Genomic DNA, 22,125 nt, shown 5'->3' on the forward strand with positions numbered 1-22,125 from the left:
ATTAAGCAATATGTGTGTTGTTTTTCAAGGCGTCAATATACTTTCAAGTTCGTTTTCTTGTTTATCTTATTTCTAGCAAATATCGATTCCCCGAGTAAATTTGCCCAGTACGTCACGGGCTGCGTGCAAATAATAGATAGATTGTCTCTTAAGCACCGAACTTGACTCCACATTCTATTGAAAACTGATTGCGTTCACCTATCATGACATTGAAGCTACAAGTAGGCCAGGTATAGGTACAGATAATACATGTATAGTGATGTTTCCAGAATGCGAAAACAAGAAAACTAACTTTAAAGTTTAGTGATGCCTCGAAGAAAAATAACACATGTATAGCTTGATATTGCCGACAATAAATAACATAAAATAAATCATATAATATTAATGATCAAATATAGCTGCAAAGCAGCGATAACGGGTTTTTGCAGAATTCTGTTCAACGGTCAACACGGTTTTATGAAGGTCGACAAACAGTCAATTAGACCATGGACGTACAAACTAGATCTAGTTTATATATACGTCCATGATTAGACCTACTTGAAACCATGGACAACTGGACCAGATTGCCTTATTACTCTGGAAAATCGACTGTTAGGCCATAATAAGTGTTTATTGATTTCAACAAAGCATTTGACGAGGTACAACATCGGCCATTACTAAACAAGCTACCAGCAAACAGTATCAATGATAGGTCGCTTTAATGGCTCAGTAGTTATCTCTGAACGTAAGTTATTATCGATTTGAATATAACCATTGTTGGATTTAGCGGCAACCAGTCTAGCCCCGATATATTGATGACGTGGTGCACATCCCCATCAAAAATAGGATAAGGGTTATGAAATATATACTAATTCAATTACAAAATCAACGCCAAAATTCACTTTTTTTATCTTAGAACGCCAATATCGATGACGGAGTGCACATCGACTCACACAGAGCCCCCTTTAAGGTAACACATGTATCATTGTAACGGTTTTTGCGACGTCAGAAAAATCCCAATGGCCCAGTCGCACAGTTCTGACTTAAGTCCAAAGTGATCTTAAATTGGTCGTTACTAGTCGTTAGATTGGTTTTAGAACTGAGGTGGTCTTCGACTTGTCAAAGGGTGAAAGATTGTTAATACACCGAATATCTACTTTTTGATTGATATATTTGATGGCAATAGAAATGTTTAGTTGATTGATAATGAGCCGACCTTATGCCGAATGAGAATATTAATTAGCTTTCCATAATTTCTAAGCGATCCGACTAGCGCCTAACAGTAAAATTCATTTAGACTTTACGAAATTGTTTTAAAAGTAAACCTACCTTGTAGTACTCCGTTTTGTCATTGGTGGTGCTGCACACGTTGTCAGTATCGACGTCATAAAGGTTACAATGTCCCTCGTTGAACGACATGGCCGAACATTTCTCATCGTTCGCGCAATCACGAGCGCAGCCGACGACGTTGCGAACATCGCTGTTTCCAATCATACCAGTATTTTTCGCCCAGTTTTCTGAATTTTTCTCGCCGCGTTCGTCGCCTCTCGGACATTCTGGCAGTCGAGTGAATTTCTGAAAGCGGCTCTCAATCGAAACCTCAGCGGCGACAACACAAAATACGCCGACTAGTAAAATGATGTTTGTTTTCATGGTCGCGTGTTGAAATTCGCGGTTCGATGTGGTGGATGACTACATCAAACTGATAACATACATGTATATATTCGAGAGTAAACCTATATGAGACATTCGAAGCTCAAATCTCATTGGATCTGCATCATGAATGTTTCGTCCCTGTTCCGCGAATCGCAAATGCTATTTGGTAAATCGTTTTCTATGCAAAAAAAAAAATTGTTTAATGCGATAATAAACCGCTGAAACCTGTGTGATCGCCTGTAAACTTGGAAGGTATCCATAAAGACTGGACCCTGAAGCACAAACTGAAAATACGGTTTCTTTGTACGATATATATTGAAATAAGCAGTTATTTGCTCATCGATAGAGAATTGTACATATATAAGAATGCCCACCATCAAAATGGAATGAAAATGACTCCATCATCATTTTCTTTTGTAGAAGAAAGCCATCCGCTTGATTAGAATAAGGCAATATCTAGACCATACATTTCTTTATTTTTCATTCAGAATGGCGTGAAATCTTATGGATGAATTAAATTGGATGAGAATTTAGTTCTTCAAAAAATTTAAAATACATGGGAGCATCAGGTGTCACCTGACGATGATCTCTAGGGTGAGATCGAAACGTCGTGTATCTCATATTCCAGATTTCTTGAATAAATAAATTCTCGATTTTTAAATGCTTTTAATTTGTACGTAGCGGGTTTTTATCTTATTATCCGTTCACCACGTTTGAGTGTGGTTATTGGACTGAAATCGTTTTTTTTTTTGTCAATTCATGTTTCGCTTTTTCCATAAAAGTCTACCTAGAACATTTGATGGGTTATTTTTTCTCGCATGGGCTATTTATTTTTTCTAATTGAATGATTTGACATATAACTCATCCACTTTGGATGTACCTTTTCCTAAGACCTCATAACTAAGTTAAAGTCTATGGTTTATTACGCAGGTAATCTCTTATATCTCGGCATCACTACTTCTGTAATTCTTCTTGACGATAAGGCTACTTGCTTTTTCAACCTTTTGTGAAATCCATTGTCAGCTCTGATCCTTAGCATATAGTTTACTGTAGCCAGTGTGGATTTAATCGAGATTTCTCAATTGCAGAAACTCAGTTTTTTCTTTTAATATTTCGTTATCACGAGGTTCCATTGATATTTTCGGGCGGACATCAAATTTCTGGCATGCTGCCAACTCGATACGGAATGTGCTGTGTGGCGGTGCTGGAAAGATTTTCAGAGGAGAAAATAGCGTGTTCATGCAATATAGTACGTTTAGTGCCAACAATGCGGTATGTATCTCAAATACAACATCAATATATGAAAAGCAAACAATATTACCATTACCATCACAGGGGCAGATTCAGGAATTAAGCAAAACTTCTAGCCGTAGTTTTAGCACAGTAAGAAGAGCGAACATCTATTCTAAATGACAGTGCGTAACATGGATCAAAATTCTCATTATATTCGTCACTTTTTTGACTGGTAGGGGTATTTTCTCTATTGATTTATGTCGACAATGAAGATATTTGAATCCCTTTTCAAACTGAAACCTGAGTAAAGATTTCCATGCGCGAGCTTTATTCAGATATGATTATGACGTGCGGAACCTATAGAAAGCGTTATATCTCTGATTAACTCAACAGAAAATAAACGAGACCAAATTGACGGTTTTAGAATGTCCGACAATAATCAATCTTCCACAATTCACGAGTGTTTCAGTGAACGTTTCTGGGAGGACGCAGAACACCGATTGTATATTCGAGCCTTCGGTGTTACAGTTGTAAGCGTTATCGGTTTAGTCCTCAACTGTTTGAGTTTTATTATTTTGAGACGCATGTACTCGAGTGTGGTCGCTACATACTACCTGCTCAGCATCCTCGCTGTCGTCGATTCTCTTTATCTCGTTACGAGTTTTTGTTTTTCCAGCCTTCCTGATTTCATAGGACTTTGGGAATTGGGCTACATTAATTATCACTACCTCGCTAATTATTTTCTCGGGTCTTATACGAGATATAACACAACAGTTACCTATTTGACCGTTAAGATGTATCGAAACTGGTTGATAGCAATGATCAGTATTGAGCGCTGGTTGCAACTGTCGTTCCCGCTGAAATCCCGAGCTTTCATTACTCAAAAAAGATGTACGTTCTCTGTCGTGGGTCTGTTTATATTCTGTTTTTTGACACATGTGTATCGTTGGCGTTATGATACCTTGATACCTAGATACAATGATTGTCCGTTGTTTAATCGTATAATGTTAGCCCAGGGTGTTCTTCCTGCTGGAAGGTTGGCTGGTCGTTTAACAAACATCATATTCGTCGTAACGATGCCGTTTGCATTTCTCTCAATTACTAATATTGCATTGATCAGAATCGTAATGAGAGCAACATCACAACGTAAAAAGATGTCCAAGTCATCTTCAGTCGGCGCTGCAGGTGACATACAGGCTACAATGTTAGCCATTTCCTCAGTTATCGTCTATCTTATTTGTGAAAGTCCATTGGTGATTGACCGAATTCTAAGTTTGATGGGAATGCGTATGTATTTGCGCCCTTTAAAAGCCTTTTTATCGCAACTTGACTCGTGTGTAAATTTTTGTCTGTACTGTCTGTCTAGTGTCAAGTTTAGGAATATTATCCGTAGTACATTTTGCAACCAATGTCGCTAAACAGCGCTCCTAATTCTTATGAAATCAAACATATACGTTGGGGAGGTCTTAAAAAGATGTTGTCTTGATAGGTCTATTTTTGTAGAAAATATCAAAAGATACATAATGTACGCTCGATTTGAAGTGTAGGGAATGAGCGCAGTGGCAGACGCCCGACCACCTGCGATCAGTTTAGCCCTTGGAAACTGGGCCCTGGAAGATGTCCACCCGAGTCACGAATCTCTAGCAGAAAAATAATGTACATGTAGATAATGAGAGACTGAATTTGGGGCACTGATCAGATCACTCTGATATTGTAGTATTTGATAAGAATAATTCAGAAACTTTTCAAAAAGTTTTCCCCTCGAAAATTCGGTTAGTGACAAGGGGGTTCGGGAGCGATGTAGGGCCCTAGGCAAGCCGCGAGAGGATGATGTGTCGGTAGTTAATACAGAAGAAATTGTTTATTCAGTTATGATGTAGAAAAAATCGAACCGGAAGATAAGATAAGATATTTATGTTACTCCAACCATAAATTGTACGTGGAGGCAAGATTGAATACAAAATATGAAATATGAAAATTTACAAAACATGAACAGAATTATATACATATATACATACAGACAAAACAAAATAGGGAAATGATTCCATAACAAAATTTAAAGTCTAATCTTCAGTAAAACTATTTACAGACAATGCAAGTACAGAGATTGAATTATGTACAGCAAGATATATCACACGTATATACACAATATACGGAAGGGATTTGTATAAACTTAAACCTAACTGGATAAATTAAGCTATTTGTGGGGTAGGATTCCTTAATATTTCAAAGTTTCTGGATATACTTAAATGAGTAGAATTATCACGCAGATCACTTAGCAAGTGCATGTCGGGAATTGTTATATGTCAGTTACCAGTAACGCACTCCCCTCAGTTCATGTAACCCCGCCCGCATGAACTTATGCTGTAGCGAGTAGATAAATAAATCAGAGTTTACTTAGACACCAAACATATTGGTCGTTGTTCACCTCTCCGGCGGTCTTGCTTATTTTACTCAAACCTGGACCATTTAATGTGGCAATCATAGCCCACATTTTGGTGCCGTGACCAGGATATACAAACAGTAAATTCAGAAACTCAGCCAAGATGCCGTCGAAAGAAGAGATAATGCGAAATGCGCAAATTCGACAGATGACGAAACTTTTTGATCAGGCGAGGAAGTTACTTCATTCGGAAAGTGACGAAAGCCTAGACAAATTGTCTGGCGTCATAACTAGAATACGTACAAAATTGGAAGTTATCGCAGGATATGATTCGGAACTGATTGCGAACGCAGAGTTAGGGAAACTCGAAGACCTCGTATGTGAAACCGATGATTATATGAACGAAATAAACATCGAACTATCAACCTTCATCGGATACCTCGAACGGAAAAAGAATCAAATCGAACCGACAACGCGCATGAAATCCGAGCAACAAAAAACTGCGAAAAGACCGATCCAGTTGCCGAAGTTATCTTTGCCAACATTCGATGGCGATATTCTGAAATGGCAAACGTTCTTCGATGGGTTTTTCTCGGCAGTTGATAGTGATGAGAACTTAACGAATATCCAAAAGTTCCAATATCTGTCCGCACAGCTAAAGGGCGACGCAGCAAAAACGATCGAAAACCTGAGTTTAACAAACGAAAATTATAATCAAGCTTTGGAACTTTTGTTAAACCGGTACGGGACACCACACAAAATTGTGGCCGCATACATGAAAGCGTTGTGGGAGCTTTCACCACCGAGTGATCGCGACAACTCACTACGGAATTTCTATGACTCTCTGGAATCTTATATTCGTGGATTAAATTCACTCGGAAAATCCGAAGAATCGTACGGAGATCTGTTAGTACCCATCATAATGGAAAAACTACCGAGCGGAACTAAACAACAGATTACCAGAGACCACGGTAACAATGCTTGGAGCCTGACTGATCTAAGAAAGTCACTCCTTAATGAAATTGAGGCCTTCGAGGCTAGTATCGAAAGCCTTACGATAGAGGATGATTTTCCCACCAACTCGCCGACCGTGGGAGCGTTCGCAGTTACGGCGAAAAACAGACATAATTTTTCACGGGAAAACGATCGAAAATGTGCGTTCTGCAAAAAGATCAATCACGTTGCGGTGGACTGTAAAACGTTTCCAGATGCTGAAAAACGCAGAGAAATTGTTGCTAGGGATAATTTATGCTTTAATTGTCTCTCGAGCGGTCACAAATCGACGAAATGCTTATCGAAAAACAGATGCAGAGTTACAAACTGTGGCAAAAAGCATCACACATCAGTTCATTTAGATGCAAAATCAACCACACCTGTGGCCGCAAAATCAACCGATGAGAAAGCTGACAGGGATTGACATCAGTATCTGGGCGCCGCCGATGGAACAGTGTTATTAAAAACAGCTATCGCGAACGCAAAAAGTCGCGAAGGCGTAACGACTAACGTAAACATCTTGTTCGACGAGGGCGCTCAGCGGAGTTTTATTACTCAAAGAACAGCCGAAAGATTATATATAAACAGTGAAGAAACCGAAACTATATCGATCAACACATTTGGCGCGAAACAATCAAGTGCGCGGTCACTGATTGTTGCGAACTTTACACTATGTTCTGATGAAACCGACATACCGATAACGGCGTTAATTGTTCCACAAATTGCGTCGACAATGCGAAACCAAACCGGCAGATCTATCAAAGATTTACCGTATCTGACAGGTTTGAAATTAGCGCATCCGTTTTCTACCGAATCACACTTCGAAATCGACATTTTAATCGATGCCGATTTCTATTGGTCAGTGGTCGGTAACCACACAATCCGCGGAAATGGACCCACGGCAGTATCTTCGAAATTAGGGTATCTTCTCTCTGGACCGTTTAGTGATTGCGATCCAATAAATACTGCACGAGTTTACAACGTGGATGTTACGTCACATCGTTCGGAGGAAGTCAACCTCCAAAAATTCTGGGATCTCGAATCCATAGGCGTAACTGATGCAACAGATGCGGCTTCAAAAGAATTCAATCTACTCGACTACTGTCAATCAAGCCTGACGACATCCGACACGGGACGGTATACTGCGAAGTTGCCGTGGAAGAGTGGACACGCCCCCCTTCCGACAAATTACTATGTTACTCGAAACATAACACAGTCGATGATTCGTCGGCTATCGCCGCAAGAAAGTGAACTCAAAACCTATCGCTTCAAGGTTATATTGTTCGGCGTGGTGAGTTCACCCTTTATATTGAATGCTACTGTTCGTTTTCATCTAAATAATTATAATAACCATGTATCACGTGACTTAGTTAAAAATATATATGTCGACAACGCAATGTAGTAGACTTTATAATCTTAGTTTCAGAATTAATTTCAATTATACACATCATTTTTAGTTGTCAGTAGTTCCTTATCTGACTATCATAAATTTATAACAATATACATGCATCATTTATTCGAATATCGATATTATTTAGTTGTAGTAACATTTTTCTTAATTACATCTATCTAGTAATTTTCTGTCGCCCGGGAGAATGTCGGGAATTGTTATATGTCAGTTACCAGTAACGCACTCCCCTCAGTTCATGTAACCCCGCCTATGTAAGCCCCGCATGAACTTATGCTGTAGCGAGTAGATAAATAAATCAGAGTTTACTTAGACACCAAACATATTGGTCGTTGCTCACCTCTCCGGCGGTCTTGCTTATTTTACTCAAACCTGGACCATTTAATGTGGCAATCATAGCCCACAGTGCAGTCATAGATGAAATGCAGCTCATCTCCTACAGTGTTAGGACACAGTCTTTCACTTCTGTCTATATGAGCGTTCGATCGTTTATTTACCGGTAACAAATAGGAACCAATTCTGAATTCGAATAAGCTACGCGCAAGACTTTCGTCAAGTTGAGTTATATATCTTTCAAGTTTAACATCGTTTTTATATAGATTGAAATTAAGACAACCACTAGCGAACCTGCGGGTGTATCCTCGCCTGTCCAATGTGGTAGCGCTGCGGGTACCCCATCCCGCCGTCATTCATTTCTCTGTGTTATTTAACTTTGTTGACGTATTGCTAAAATGTTTTATTGTAAAAATTATAAGTGTCAATAAAGAATTTGAATTGAATTGTATCATCAAGTCCGCAATATGATAACGTAAGTTCAATCCATAATCCGAAATTTAGTATTTAACGATAACGAAGGTCATGGTGGAGCTCGTATTTCCGGTTTCGGTGTGTGCTGGAAAAAAAGCGTGTGAGATTTTTATTACTCTGAATTAAAAGTTAAGAGAATTGGCTTTGAATACGGTGCAGGAGTCGGAGATATGGTCGAGGATGATAACAAGACGAGAGTGTTGGCAAAATTATCACGTAAGAACAATGAAAACCGTCCTTCTAAATCTTAATGAGAAATATTTTCTTTTTCCCGTTTTTTGAATTTTGTTAATTGTTGCATTTCTCTGCTGTGAATTATTTTCGGGCCCAAGAAGTCGAAACACCTTATAACTTCAAAATGAATCACGTCAATTTAGTTCATAGAAAACGTTATTTTTCCGCTTTCGAGAGTTTTTTCGGGTTCGAAAAGTCTGGTCCTCCTTATCATTACCGAGATAACGTAATTTACCGAGATCAACCGAGCGAGATGACATGAAATATATAAAATGTATATATATTCCTTACCGATTTTAACACTTGAAATCATATTATATCAGTAATAAATGCCTGCTGGAGTCATATTTTACATATTTTGTCAGATATTTTTGTAGGAAAATAACTTTTAACTTAACCGAGATGAGATCGTCGATCAATCAAATTCAATGAAATTTTATTGCTAACCGAGATGACGTATTTGAAGTCAAAATTTTTTTTACAAAATATCTGGAAAAATATGACTAGAAGATATTTATTACTGATAAAACATGATTTCAAGTGTTAAAATCGATAAGGATTAAATAAATATGTTATATTTCATGTCATCTCGGTTGATGTCGGTAAATTATGTCATCTCGGTAATAAGGATGACCCAATTTTGTAGCAGGCCTAAATGAAGGCCGAAAATCAGGGTAGTGGGTGTATAATCGTTATTTTATTCCTCAGCTCTGACGGTAGCGCGTTTTGAACCGGTCGGACGATGGTTCGAGGCTCACGGTTTACGACGACTGCACCAGAAGTCGCTGTCTCACAACTCGATCGAGTCGTCGACGTCCGAAGCGAGTTCGGCCGAACTCAGCGACAACGAGGAAAACGACGCGTTCTTGCGATCGCTGGATCCCACCGACTGGAAGGTGAGAGGCTATCCATCAAACGCGGTCCCGACCGTTGATTCTTTAAAAAAAACTCCTTCTAAGATGGAAAATGCTTTTAAAGCCTAGCGCACATCGACAAAGCGACTGGAGACAACTAGTTGCTAGTGAGCGAGTACCCCGCGCACATCGAAAATTTAGTAAAAACCAGCAACTACGTGGCTCATGCCGGTCGCTAGGTCTATAGCGCACACATCGACAGCATCTGAGATGTGTTATCTAGCAAATATTCTTGAGGGCATCACAAGTCACGTGACAAATAGCTTTGTTTTAGTCAGTTACAACCATGTGTTGTTGATTATGGAGCGCTCACATCGACGGATATGAGAGCAACTGAGTACAACTAGTTGCTCAAAAGTAGAACATGAGCAACTGGGTGGAACTGGAGATAGCTAGTTGTCTCCAATCGCAGTGTCGATGTGCGCTAGGCTTAAAGGTGCTCGAAACACCTTTTATTTGAACTGAGTGCCCGAACTCCTTCAATTTTGAGAAATACTCTATTAGAAATTTTTTTCCAGTTTATATAATAGGTGAATATATGAAGTCTGGCCATATTTGCTTCTTCGCTGAATCCCCCGCGGTTGTGCTACTGTACCGCGCAGAGTGTGGCCGATAAGTCAAGCTCTGCAAATGTTTTTAACCCCCAGTGACCCATTTTCTTCAATCCTTCTAGTGCCGACGAATAAGAACTGGAGATAATTTTGAAATTTTTCACAAACATTTGGCCCCAGTGTGTCGAATAATGGGCATTACGCCCCTATGGTGTGTCTATGCCTCCAAACTGTATATCGTTAGTTACTAATATTTCTAATATTACTAATATTTAAGACAGGTGCTGCCATCTTATGATAGAGTTAAAACTAATTACCAATAACATCAATACGCTCTGATGCGTTGTACTTAATACATGTTGACAGTTCTAATTCTCTCATTCGCTATTAACTGTCATCCTTAAAACCGGACCACAAGTGTCATCTATTCGGAGAAATGTGTTTAACCTCATCCCATAGTATTGATTGACGATTTTTGAATTGTTTTTTGTTTGCTCTTTTTTCTAGAACCAAGACCACTACGCTGTGCTTGGGCTCGGTAAACTTCGTTACAAAGCCTCGGAACTTCAAGTTAAAAAAGCCTGTAAGTTAAGATTGCCAGGTCTGAACGCAGCACACAACCCTGTGGAACTGGGTCTAGAGTGGCATTTAAACCAACCCACACAACTGTGGAACTGGATCCGGAGTCAAGTTGAACCTACACAACTGTGGAACTGGATCCAGAGTCAAATTAATCCCACACAACTGTAGAACTGGATCCAGAGTCAAATTAAACCCACACAACTGTGGAACTGGATCCAGAGTCAAATTAAACCCTCAAAACTGTTGCACTGGATCCAGACACAAATTAGACCCACACAATTGTGGAACTGGATCTAGGGTCAAATTAAACCCACACAACTGTGGAACTGGATCTAGGGTCATATTAAACCCACACAACTGTTGAACTGGGTCCTAGAGTTGGATTAAACCTACACAACTGTGGAACTGGGTCCTAAGTCGGAAATGACCTACAAGACTGTTTTACCAGACTAAAATAACTACATGTGGAACTGGATCCAGAGTCAAGTTGAACCCACACAACTGTAGAACTGGATCCAGAATCAAATCCACACAACTGTGGAACTAGATTCATAGTCAAATTAAACCCACACAATAGTGGAATTCGGTTCAAAGTGTAATAAAAAATCACAAAACTTGTGGCTTGAGTTCCGAGTCAAAAAACGATATAATTCTTCTCAATCGTTTGTTGAATGCTGAATAACTTTCCACGTTTCGTTTTTTTCACAGTCAAGAAGAAAGTTTTACGCCATCATCCGGATAAACGTAAATCTCGCGGTTTAGACGTCAACGACGGAGACGACGACTACTTTTCGTGCATCACTAAAGGTACCGGTTTTTTGGCGTCTGCTGATTCTTCGTAATTTAACCACTGCGTACGCAGCGTTACGCGCCGCTTGAATGTTAATCGCATTAATTTCGTTTACTTGATTTTGCCAGCGAATGAAGTTCTCGGAAACGCCGCCAGGAGGCGCGCTTACGACAGCGTCGATCCTTCGTTCGACGACGATGTGCCGTCCGTTAATCAGAGCAATAAAGACAAATTCTTCGACGTGTTTGGTCCAGTTTTTGAAGCGAACGCCAGGTATATTTACGAATTGTCGGGTTTAAGTTTGCAGATACCCGTGAGTTGATATGATCGAGTCCAGCAAATTTATGCATTACGCAGGGTGCCTATCACTCCTTGATTCCGTCAAAACTTCTTATCGGAAAATTTTTTTAATGTGCTTGAAACTTCTTTTATTTTTGTGCAAAATGCCTTAAACTCCTTTTAAATCCTTCAATTTTTAGAAATAGGCAATTACCGTAGAAATTTTCGTCTAGTTTGTAGTAGTACAGTAGACTACCCCTAAATCGATACAGTTGGGACCATGATTTGTTCTTACCAATTAGGTGTTACCGAATACGAAATCGAGTTTAGGTTGCATTAAGGATGAAAATTTGCTTACAAAACAACTGAAAATGATGGTTTACTGAGATGAACCGTACCGATTTAGGACGAGTCTTCAGTAACTGATCTGAATGATGACGTGTTTCATGAATTTTTAGGTGGTCGAACAAAAAGCGAGTGCCCAATTTCGGCGACATGGGCAGCACATTTGAGGACGTGAACAAATTTTACAACTTCTGGTGAGAAAACGTTTCTATAGATAATCGCTGGTTTTTCTTACGATCGCAGTAAGAAAGAAAAAGCGCGGATTTCGTTCGCGCAATTTTTGATTTCGGATTTTTGTTTCTCTTCGCGAACAGGTACGACTTCGATTCGTGGCGCGAATACTCTTACCTCGACGAAGAGGAAAAAGAAAAGGGCGAAAAGTGAGAAGAAAACCTCGACTGAAAGATTTTTAAAAATGATTTTCAGGGTCCCTGCAACTCCTTGATTCCTTGAAAACTCCTTCTAAACCAAAAATATTTTTCAAGGTCCTTGAATATCCTTGAATTTTAGCAAAATGTCCAAAAGGCCCTGGAAACTCCTTGAATTTTGAGAAATTGGCAATTTTTTGGCTCAAGGCCTAGTTATTATACACACAAATTCCACCTGAATAAAAGGTTTACTGAGTAAAACAGTACCGATTCAGGAGGTGTCAACAGTAGTTGAGATATGAAAGTGATGCAAACACTCCTCGCAAATTTGAAATTTTCTTCTTGAAAAGTCCTCGAATTCTCGAATGACTGATTTGTAGGAACCCTGGATTTTGCAACGAAAATGTTTCTCCTCTCTAACACCACGTGGTATTCGCTTTCCGTCTGAATTTCAGTCGCGAAGAAAGACGTTGGATCGACAAACAAAATAAAGCCGAACGACAGAGGCGAAAAAAGGAAGAGGTGACGAGAATTCGAACATTGGTCGGTATGTATATTTTAACTGGCTTCATGCTTGCACAAGTACTTCTTGATTCTGCAAACGATCCTCTTCAATTGAAGAAACATTTTCAACACACTCGACCTCTAGTTTTATAAGAAATAGCTCTCTATTACACTCATGGAATTCAGGGCCCAGTTGCACAGTCGTGACTTAAGTCCAAAAGTGGTCTTAAATCTTAAGACTGGTCTTAAGTTGTTAGATTGGCTATAGAACTAAGTTGGTCTTAGACTAGTCTAAAGTCTAAGCCATGACTATGCAACCAGCCACAAGGTTCTTACTGATCAATAAAAATCGGGGAGTTTTAGATTTGTTTTTCGGTGCATAGGGAATTTTTTTTTCTTGCTGGCACAACCCGCGCCGAGGAAATCTTATGTTATGATTTAATCGGGGATTTTTTTTTTATCGGGGGAAATATTTTGGCTGATTTGTAAGAACACGGATCTACTAACTCTGTTTTGCTGCCAAGTGTTGTTATTTCGCTGAAAATGTCGAACTATTTCCCGCGTAGATAACGCGTACGCGTGCGATCCGAGAATCCAGAAATTCAAGGACGAAGAAAAAGAGAAGAAACTGGCGCAAAAACGGGCGAAACAAGAAGCGGCGAGACTAAGAGCGGAGGAGGAAGTGCGGGTGAGTCGAGCGGGGTCGTTATTACTGGGTCCGAAAAACAAAATGGTGGCATTTTCAACTGCGGAATATGATTAGCATTTAGGGTCTAGCATATCAGGGTCGGGTTACACCGCGTAATAGGGTAGATGAGGGGTAAGGCTAAAAGTAGTCAATTCCAAGCAGCCGGCTTGATCCGTCCAGGTGTTCGGTTTTTCTTCAGGTGAAGAAGGCTGCGGAAGAAGAGGCAAGAAAGAAGAAAGAAAAAGAAGAGGCGGAAGCTAAAGCTCAGGTTAGTAAAAAAAATCTCACATCTTGGGAAGAATCAGATCGCTACACAATTTCATGATGTCATAGGGAGATATAGGGGCGCAGCCATCTTGTATGGAAGGGTCTATGCATATGCATCGAATTGATCGTGGGTTATTTGATGATATCTCCAATTGAGGTGGCAGCCATCTTGCCACGGTCAACAGATCTGATCTCTATGCGTTTTGATGATGTCATAGAGAGATTTAGGAGAGTCAAAAAGTAAGGAGTAAAGTAGACCCAGTTACCAGTACCGATAGGTGATTTGATGTCATAGGGGGGCAGCCCTCTTATATGGAAGTTGATATAGATCTTAAATCAATTTCGTTCATTGGAGTAAATATTGGAATTCTCACTTCTTTCTTGAAATTAAATCAGGGAAAAGTCAGGGTATTTTAATTTGTGGTGCCTATGGTTGTTCTTGTTGTATCTTGTCAAGAAATGCCCCCCCCCCCCCACACTGAGGATATCTAATAATTGTATCGGGGAAATTTTTTGGTCCGGGGTCAGGGAATTTGAGCTGTTTCAAATCTATTTTGAATTGTAAAATTGTAAATCATAAGCGAGTTGTAAATTGTTTTCAGGCGGCCGCGCTGAAGAAGGAAAAAGAGGCCCAGAAACGAGTTTTGAAAAAGGAGAGAAAAACGTTTCGCACGGCTCTGCAGGAATTCGATTATTTCGCGACCGATGCCGATAATAAAGTGTCTCAGATGCAGGACGTCGATCGACTAGCCGAGTCTTTATCAGCGGTCTGGTAAATATCATTCAGTTAGTTCAATTACATTGTCAGATTATAACTAAGAACAATGGAACTGGGTTCAGCACTGTGGTTATGATTTCAGAACTGTGAATCTGGGTTCAGAATAGTGGTTACAGGTCCAGAACTGTGAATCTGGGTTCAGAACTGTGGTTATGATTCCAGAATTGTGAATCTGGGTTCAGAATAGTGGTTACGGGTCCAGAACTGTGAATCTGGGTTCAGAACTGTGGTTATGGGTCCAGAACTGTGAATCTGGGTTCAGAATAGTGGTTATGATTCCAGAACTGTGAATCTGGGTTCAGAACTGTGGTAATGATTCCAGAATTGTGAATCTGGGTTCAGAATAGTGGTTACGGGTCCAGAACTGTGAATCTGGGTTCAGAACTGTGGTTACGGGTCCAGAACTGTGAATCTGGGTTCAGAACTGTGGTTATGGGTCCAGAACTGTGAATCTGGGTTCAGAATAGTGGTTACAGGTCCAGAACTGTGAATCTGTGTTCAGAACTGTGGTTACAGGTCCAGAACTGTGAATCTGTGTTCAGAACTGTGGTTATGGGTCTAGAACTGTGAATCTGGGTTCAAAATAGTGGTTATGAGTCCAGAATTGTAAAACTAGGTTCAGAGCTGTTGTTATGATTTCAGAACTGTGAATCCGGGTTCAGAACTGTGGTTACGGGTCCAGAACTGTGGAACAGTTTTTTTTCAAATTATGGAATTGTATAAAACAAAAATGTGGAATCGGGTTCAGAACTGTGGAACTGGGTCCAGAACTGTGGAATTGGGTTCAGAACTGTGGAATTTGGGTTCAGGACTATGGAATTGTGTTCAAAACTGGAACGATTGTTTTCCAGCAAAAATGAATTTTGAGTTTCTTTCTCAGGTCTGTGCAGTTTTAAGTTAGATTACATGTACCTCATTTCCAAGCATTTCAAAACTCTAGAATCAACTGTTCTATTTACAGTTGACACTATTTCCAGTCTTGAATGTTGAAATAAATCTAGGAGGATGGGTGAAAGTATTCCATCCAAAACGCTAGAATAGAAAAATAGCTATTGTTTTTTGGAATCTCTATTGTAATATTGTGTTTACGCAACTGTTCTATTTACCGGTACAGTTTACAAGAGTTGAATAAAGAATTGACAAGCGGCGACAAAGTGCGAGCGAGAACAGCTTTCAATACTCAGGTCAGTTTCCGCAGGCTTAGCCACATCCTTCCTCAGCAGGTATTCGAACCTGATGGCATCGCTATACTCAGCCACGATACGAACCTCTGCCACACTAGACCGGGTGTTAACAGGTACATGTGCAGGTTTGCTGTACAAAATCAGATTGCCCATGTCATAATTCTGGAGGCAAATTTCACGGAAGAACTTGAAATCGGATAACCGGATTAAGAAAAAGTGGGATATCTGATTGGCTAATTATGACATCATCTAAGCTGCGTATCTGGTCTAGTGTGGCAGGGTTTCGTAGCGTGGCAATCTCGATGCCGTCAGGTTCTAATCCCTGCCGGGGGAAAATGGATTTGCTATTCAAATACGTATTCATAGAAAACTTCTCTTAATGAATGACGTATGCAAATTTCAGGTCCAGATCATGAACGATAAATTGGCGAAGGAGAAAGAGGAGCTGCTAGCGAAGTTACATCGAACGAGTGGCGCATCGGGCACCGGCGGCGCGGGTAGCGGTAAAAACCGTAAATGGAAGGACGACGAGACGACGATGTTGATCAAAGCTGTGAATCTATTCCCGGCCGGAACCGTGCAAAGGTCGGTTAAAACGTGAATTTTGAACGCATATCGCTCCCGCGTTCGATTTGGGCAAAATGAACTGCGAATGATTATTTTTACCGATGACGCTAGCTGACATTTTATCGTTTTTCAGATGGGAAACGGTCGCTAATTTCATCAATCAACATTGCGGCTCATCGTTTAACGCTAAGGAAAGTTTGAACAAAGCGAAAGATCTACAGAAAATGGGTGAGTGGGAAATTTTTTTTTTCTGACCACAAGAATTTCCAAAGAGATATATTCAAATTCGTAGCCGTCCTTCATTTCTGTAGTGGATGGCTCCGGGTAGACCTGTATTTGGAGCCATCCTCCTAGTGGACGTGGTTATGGCAGTGTCATCGGCTACGAATGAAAACCAGCGATGAAACTTAGGATTTTCCATTGAATAGTTTTTCGGCCTCGAATGACCTGGATTAAATCTACCGATGCCGAACTTTTCTGTCGATTCATGATCGCTTGTTTCGTGGATTTCAGATCCGTCCGCTATGAAAGAGGAAGCGAATAAAAAGGCGTACGATAAATTCTCGAAAGGGAAAGAGGAGGCGCCGGCTGTTCATATACAAGATAAAATCAGTGAAAGATACGACAGTAAGTGATGCTTCATTAATTCCTGACCCCCCTTGAGACAATCGCCATTTTAGCGTGGACGATCAGTTTATGAAAGTGTGCTGATAAAATGTCTTATGTCTGGTGTTTGTAGTTCATTTTCGATTAAAAATGTCTCTGGTGAAGTTCTGAACACATGTGAAGTGTGGACGATCAGTTTTTGAAAGCGTGTCTAATATCTGGTGTTTGTAGTTCAATTTAATTAAAAAAAGATGAAGCCCTGAACACATGTGAAGTGTGGACGATCAGCTAATTGAAAGTGCATTGATGAAATGTCTGGTGTTTGTAGTTCAATTTAAATTATAAATGTCTCTGGTGAAGTCCTCAACACCTGTGAAGTGGTGGACAATCAAATTTCGAAAGTGTGCTGATAAAATGTATTATATCTGGTGTTTTTAGTTTTCAATTAAAAATGTGAAGTCCTGAACATATGTAAAGTGTGAATCATCCAAAATTGAAAGAATAGTGAAAAATTGTTGATTGTCTGAAGCCACAGAGACCATAGAGCAGGGGTCTGAATATGTTTAGAATTTCCGCCATCCTAACAAAGCCACTGATGAATATATTTGTGATCAGTGATTTATTTGTATTTTAAGGCGCAGCTGTGCAGCAAGTCGCCGAAATGGGAACGAACGCGGCGCCATGGTCGGCGGACGAACAGAAACTGCTCGAGCAGGCGTTGAAATCGTTTCCGGCGTCGACGCCCGAACGGTGGGAACGAATCGCCGAATCCGTTCGCACCCGCAGTAAGAAGGATTGCATGAAGCGATACAAGGTTCGTTACGAAAATGAGAGAACGGGAAATTTCGAATCTACCGGTCGGCCACTTTACTGGGAGTCGGGGAATAGTGGGGCGATTTTCTTAAAAAGCTTAAAATAGAAAGCTAGGTAAATTTGTTGACAAAGTTAGATCACGTGTGAACTGTTTCCGTTTATGTTTGACGTATTTTGACTGCGTTAATGGATTGTCTTCTTAGCAGTTACAATCAGGGAAACCACCTTACGTGTCAGGGAAAAAGCGAATCAAAGTAATAATGCTGCAAAGCAGCGATAACGGGTTTTCTGCCTAGCAGCATCCTTCACATGCAAACAATAGAGAATTACGGTGTCTTCCCATTTTACCCCTTCCCAATTTGCCATTTTCCCATTTCGCCCCTTCCAATTTTTTTCGCCCTGCCAATTTTTTTATTGGTTCCTTTCCCACCCGGGCCCTTGCTGTGTTTTTGATGGATATTTACATCAGCTACACAACTTATGTAGTAAGGCGCAGTCACAATTAGCACATTCATGATACATTTAACGTAGCTTCTTTGAAAATGTACACAAATTTTGACTGATCAGCTACAGCTACATCAACATTTTATGTCATCCGGAAAAGTGGCCACCCTGAAGAACGGCTTGTTTCGAAGTTTGAGTGATTATGAGTTGTTTCTTTCGTTTCAGGAATTGGTCGAAATGATTCGCGCCAAGAAAGCGGCGGCGCAGGCAGCCGCGAAAATTAAACCGTCTGCGAGTTGACCGCCGATCTCTGCTGCACCGTCGTCGTGAAGAAAAACTGTTAACGAACATTTGTGCTAAAAATAACGAAACGAACTGTCTTATACAAACAACATAGACAGGTGGGGATAGGGCAATGAGGGGTAGGGTGAGAGGGGTTATTGAAAATGTCGGTTGTTAAAAGAGAAATTCGTTTTCATTTATCGTCACCTGAAAACATTAATCATTTCATGTGATATTCATTCATTGATAATAAACGCAACAGTTCTTTATATAAGTAACAATTTACAGTTCCGATTTCATTGTATAGAATAGAAGATGAACAGGGGTGTCCCGGGTTCGAACCTGGTGTGTCGGATTCTGATTCCTGATGCTGAGACGAACAGGGGTGTCCCGGGTTCGAACCTGGTGTGTCGGATTCTGATTCCTGATGCTGAGACGAACAGGGGTGTCCCGGGTTCGAACCCAGTCTGTTGGATACTGATTCCTGATGCTGAAAAGAGGACGAACAGGGGTGTCCCGGGTTCGAACCCGGTCTGTTGCATACTGATTCCTGATGCTGAAAAGAGGATGAACAGGGGTGTCCCGGGTTCGAACCCGGTCTGTTGCATACTGATTCCTGATGCTAAATAGATGACGAACAGGGATATCCCAGGTTCGAACCCGGTCTGTTAGATTATGATTCGTGATGCTGAAAAGAGGATTAACGGGGGTGTCCCAGGTTATAACCCGGTCTGTTGGATACAGATTCCTGATGCTGAATAGAGGACGAACGGGGGTGTCCCAGGTTCGAACCTTATCTGTTGATACTGATACTGATTCTGAGTTTTCCTGATGCTGAATAGAGGTTGAACAGTAGGATTCGAATCGGATCTAATGCCGAATGAGGTATAGTGGTACAAATACTGATTCCGAGTCGTCCGGTATAGAGATGAACGACGTGGACGCGTGTGTTTCTGTTAAGATATATCTACGACTGCAATATAAACAAAATCCTCAAATATCTATCTATCTTCAATGTAAAGTTCTAAATCGCATCTCAAACAATGAAATCGTAGCAGTAGCTTAACAACACAAAATTGCCATTTTAGGCGCCTTCCTAAAAGTGCCGTCGGTGGCCTACGTAGCGTTTTGAAACTGCAACTCTGTCTGATTGTGTTGCAGCTGAGGAAAAAGAAAACACCATCTGAAAATAGAAATCGTCACATTTTGAGCGATATGTAACTCTATTGTTTGTATCAAAAGGGAGAGAGGCGACAATAAATTGCACTAAATGTTCTAGTGTAAAGATTTTAGGACCAGTCCAACAATGCGGGACCTGTGGGACCGCCTCAAAATGGCGCCTGGTTACTGGAAACTTGACAAACAGTAGTTTAGCTTCCGGAAAGTGAATCATAAGCAGCCCTCAAAATTGAATATTTATAAAATGACTCAATTGAAATATTCATATTTCAGCAGTTTGGAACATACATAAATTTACAATATCATATTCAACCTGCTGCATATTGATCGAAATATCCCGAAATCTTAACTCATGGGTCAGATGGATTCAACTGATGACAAATATCCTGAATAGAGTAATCTTAACTCAGTAACTGAAAATCGCAAAGGTGCCTTCTAAGTAGAATTCAATTTGCCTAGAATAGCTGAGAAGGTTATTCTGCAGCAGTCAAGGAGAATCTTAGCGATAATAAGACGAGATTTATATTTAACCGTATCTTTTGAATTTCAATTAATAACCTTACTGGATCGACACACATATCAACATCACAGCATATCACCACCAAAAGCACGGGTAGGAGATCCTAATTCTCACCAATTGCGTATAACTTTAGTGGCTGATTCAGGCAAACGCGAGCATTTTCGGGACGCAAATTAAAGGTGACAGAATTCAAAAAACGCCAAAATGGAAAACAACGTACGCGTTGCAAAATACTTGCCGAAATTGACCAAAAATCCATTTTGAATTTGATGCAAAAACGGCCCTTTTCGCGTTTTGGCGTGGTATACTTCATTCAAACCGAATTTGATTTTGGCGCCTACACCAAAACAAGCACACGTATATCCCGTATCAAGGATGACAACAAAAAATCCATGGGTACAGCAATACATTGTGATCAGTTTCAGAACAACTATCTACCCCTAGAACTATGCATGCGACGACTAGGGGATCGACCAACAGATACACGTTCATTGTTGAGAAAATGAGATGTTATTTGTGAATATTCAATTCAGTGGAGCCGGTAAATACGTGATCGTCAATTCAGTCCTTTCACGATTTTGTTAAACGTTTTAAATCTCATTGTAGACCCAGGTTCATTTAGTACCTCCGTTTTATTTAAAGTCAGAGACTGGCACTATTTTTCTATAGCCCTTACTTTGTTTGTCATGTCTAAATCGTATAAATACTGAGCCACATAGAATGTCGAATCAGTTGCGAAAATATAAATCTTCTAGTTAAAGACAGTCTTGTCATCTACCACTCCTTCTGTCGACCAGGTATTTCTCTTTACACTCGCGCATCTAGGTAAGGTCAGTTCCTGTCCACCATTCTACCAGGAATTTCTTTGCATTCGTTTTCGACTCGATTTAACTCTTATTTATGAACATTTTTAATTCGCTTTCAGGATGTTTACAAAAACTCTGTTAATCGCGTTGGCGTTCATTATGGTCGTTGGTGGTATGTAACATTAAGTATTTGTGAAAAAGTCTAATCGGCCTCCTTTCGAAATTTCTTTCTCTTGAGTCTTATCAGCCCCCTTTTCTCTTTTCTGATAGCTGATAGTTCGGCAGAATTTCGGAAGTATGTCGGATGTTATAAGGACAGCCACAAGAGAGATATGATAGCGAGTGGGGCACGTGATAGGAAAGGCATGACTGTCGGCAAATGCATAACTATTTGTAAGGGCAAAGGTAGACTATTCGATATTTTGAAATACTTTTGACATCAATTTACCGTCTTCATGGGTTTTCTAGTATAACCACGGGTTTTGAGCTAATTACTACGTACATTTTTTTTTCAGGATATAGATTTGCCGGTCTTCAGTTTAGTTGGCAATGTTTCTGTAGTAATCGCGTCGGTTATAATGGCCCGGCAGAAGAATCTGAATGCAATAAGCGTTGCACAGGAAACAGGCGAGAAATATGTGGAGGCAGTTGGAGAAACTCGGTATACTCCACTATGCGCTCATCTAAACACTTGTAAAGGGTGTAAATTTGATGTTCATCGATTGAGGACCTCAATAAAGATCGATATTGCATTTCATTCACCGTTTTACTTATATTTCAAATGACGTCGGGTGACACGAGCTGCGCCCTAATGTGGCTTATTTTTATTGTCTCTAGTTCAAAGTGGTACGAATTGAGGAATTAACACGGATGCCCTGGGTTCGAAACTGGTTTAAGTCTCTAGTTCAATGCGGAATGAATTTAGGATTAACAGGGATGTCCTGGGTCTGAACCTTGTTTAGTGT

At 40.2% G+C, this 22,125-nt stretch overlaps 3 protein-coding genes across 3 annotated transcripts; all 3 read left to right on the top strand.

Annotated features, from left to right (window-relative positions):
• Nucleotides 1-5,414: 5,414 nt before the first annotated feature.
• LOC141902221 (uncharacterized) lies at nucleotides 5,415-6,668 on the top strand. Its single transcript, XM_074789863.1, has one exon. The coding sequence runs from the start codon at nucleotides 5,415-5,417 to the stop codon at nucleotides 6,666-6,668; it is 1,254 nt and encodes a 417-aa protein (XP_074645964.1).
• Nucleotides 6,669-8,490: 1,822 nt separating this feature from the next.
• On the top strand, nucleotides 8,491-18,924 carry LOC141901100 (dnaJ homolog subfamily C member 2-like). Its single transcript, XM_074788179.1, has 17 exons — nucleotides 8,491-8,675; nucleotides 9,402-9,589; nucleotides 10,666-10,741; nucleotides 11,449-11,547; nucleotides 11,659-11,803; nucleotides 12,268-12,348; nucleotides 12,469-12,534; nucleotides 12,978-13,069; nucleotides 13,593-13,714; nucleotides 13,914-13,982; nucleotides 14,584-14,753; nucleotides 15,874-15,943; nucleotides 16,347-16,528; nucleotides 16,644-16,738; nucleotides 17,024-17,137; nucleotides 17,752-17,930; nucleotides 18,599-18,924. The coding sequence occupies exons 1-17, from the start codon at nucleotides 8,630-8,632 to the stop codon at nucleotides 18,671-18,673; spliced, it is 1,869 nt and encodes a 622-aa protein (XP_074644280.1). The 5' UTR covers nucleotides 8,491-8,629; the 3' UTR covers nucleotides 18,674-18,924.
• A 2,172-nt stretch (nucleotides 18,925-21,096) lies between these two features.
• Nucleotides 21,097-21,917, top strand: LOC141902568 (sialate:O-sulfotransferase 2-like). Its single transcript, XM_074790361.1, has 4 exons — nucleotides 21,097-21,179; nucleotides 21,280-21,332; nucleotides 21,431-21,565; nucleotides 21,676-21,917. Exons 2-4 carry the CDS (start codon nucleotides 21,281-21,283, stop codon nucleotides 21,855-21,857), a joined length of 369 nt encoding a protein of 122 aa, XP_074646462.1. The 5' UTR covers nucleotides 21,097-21,179; nucleotide 21,280; the 3' UTR covers nucleotides 21,858-21,917.
• The last annotated feature ends 208 nt before the right edge of the window (nucleotides 21,918-22,125 follow it).

Source organism: Tubulanus polymorphus, chromosome 3 (genome assembly GCF_964204645.1).
Source record: "Tubulanus polymorphus chromosome 3, tnTubPoly1.2, whole genome shotgun sequence".
Lineage (NCBI taxonomy): Eukaryota > Metazoa > Nemertea > Palaeonemertea > Tubulaniformes > Tubulanidae > Tubulanus > Tubulanus polymorphus.

Bases quoted from the DNA above. Each gene is read 5' to 3' on its own strand.
- LOC141902221 (XM_074789863.1), top strand. From the start codon at position 5,415: ATGCCGTCGAAAGAAGAGATAATGCGAAATGCGCAAATTCGACAGATG.
- LOC141901100 (XM_074788179.1), top strand. From the start codon at position 8,630: ATGGTCGAGGATGATAACAAGACGAGAGTGTTGGCAAAATTATCAC. The intron at 9,590-10,665 runs GTGAGAGGCTAT...TCTTTTTTCTAG, and splicing joins TGGATCCCACCGACTGGAAG to AACCAAGACCACTACGCTGT. The intron at 12,349-12,468 runs GTGAGAAAACGT...CTTCGCGAACAG, and splicing joins AACAAATTTTACAACTTCTG to GTACGACTTCGATTCGTGGC.
- LOC141902568 (XM_074790361.1), top strand. From the start codon at position 21,281: ATGTTTACAAAAACTCTGTTAATCGCGTTGGCGTTCATTATGGTCGTT. The intron at 21,333-21,430 runs GTATGTAACATT...CTTTTCTGATAG, and splicing joins GTTCATTATGGTCGTTGGTG to CTGATAGTTCGGCAGAATTT. The intron at 21,566-21,675 runs GTAGACTATTCG...TTTTTTTTTCAG, and splicing joins AACTATTTGTAAGGGCAAAG to GATATAGATTTGCCGGTCTT.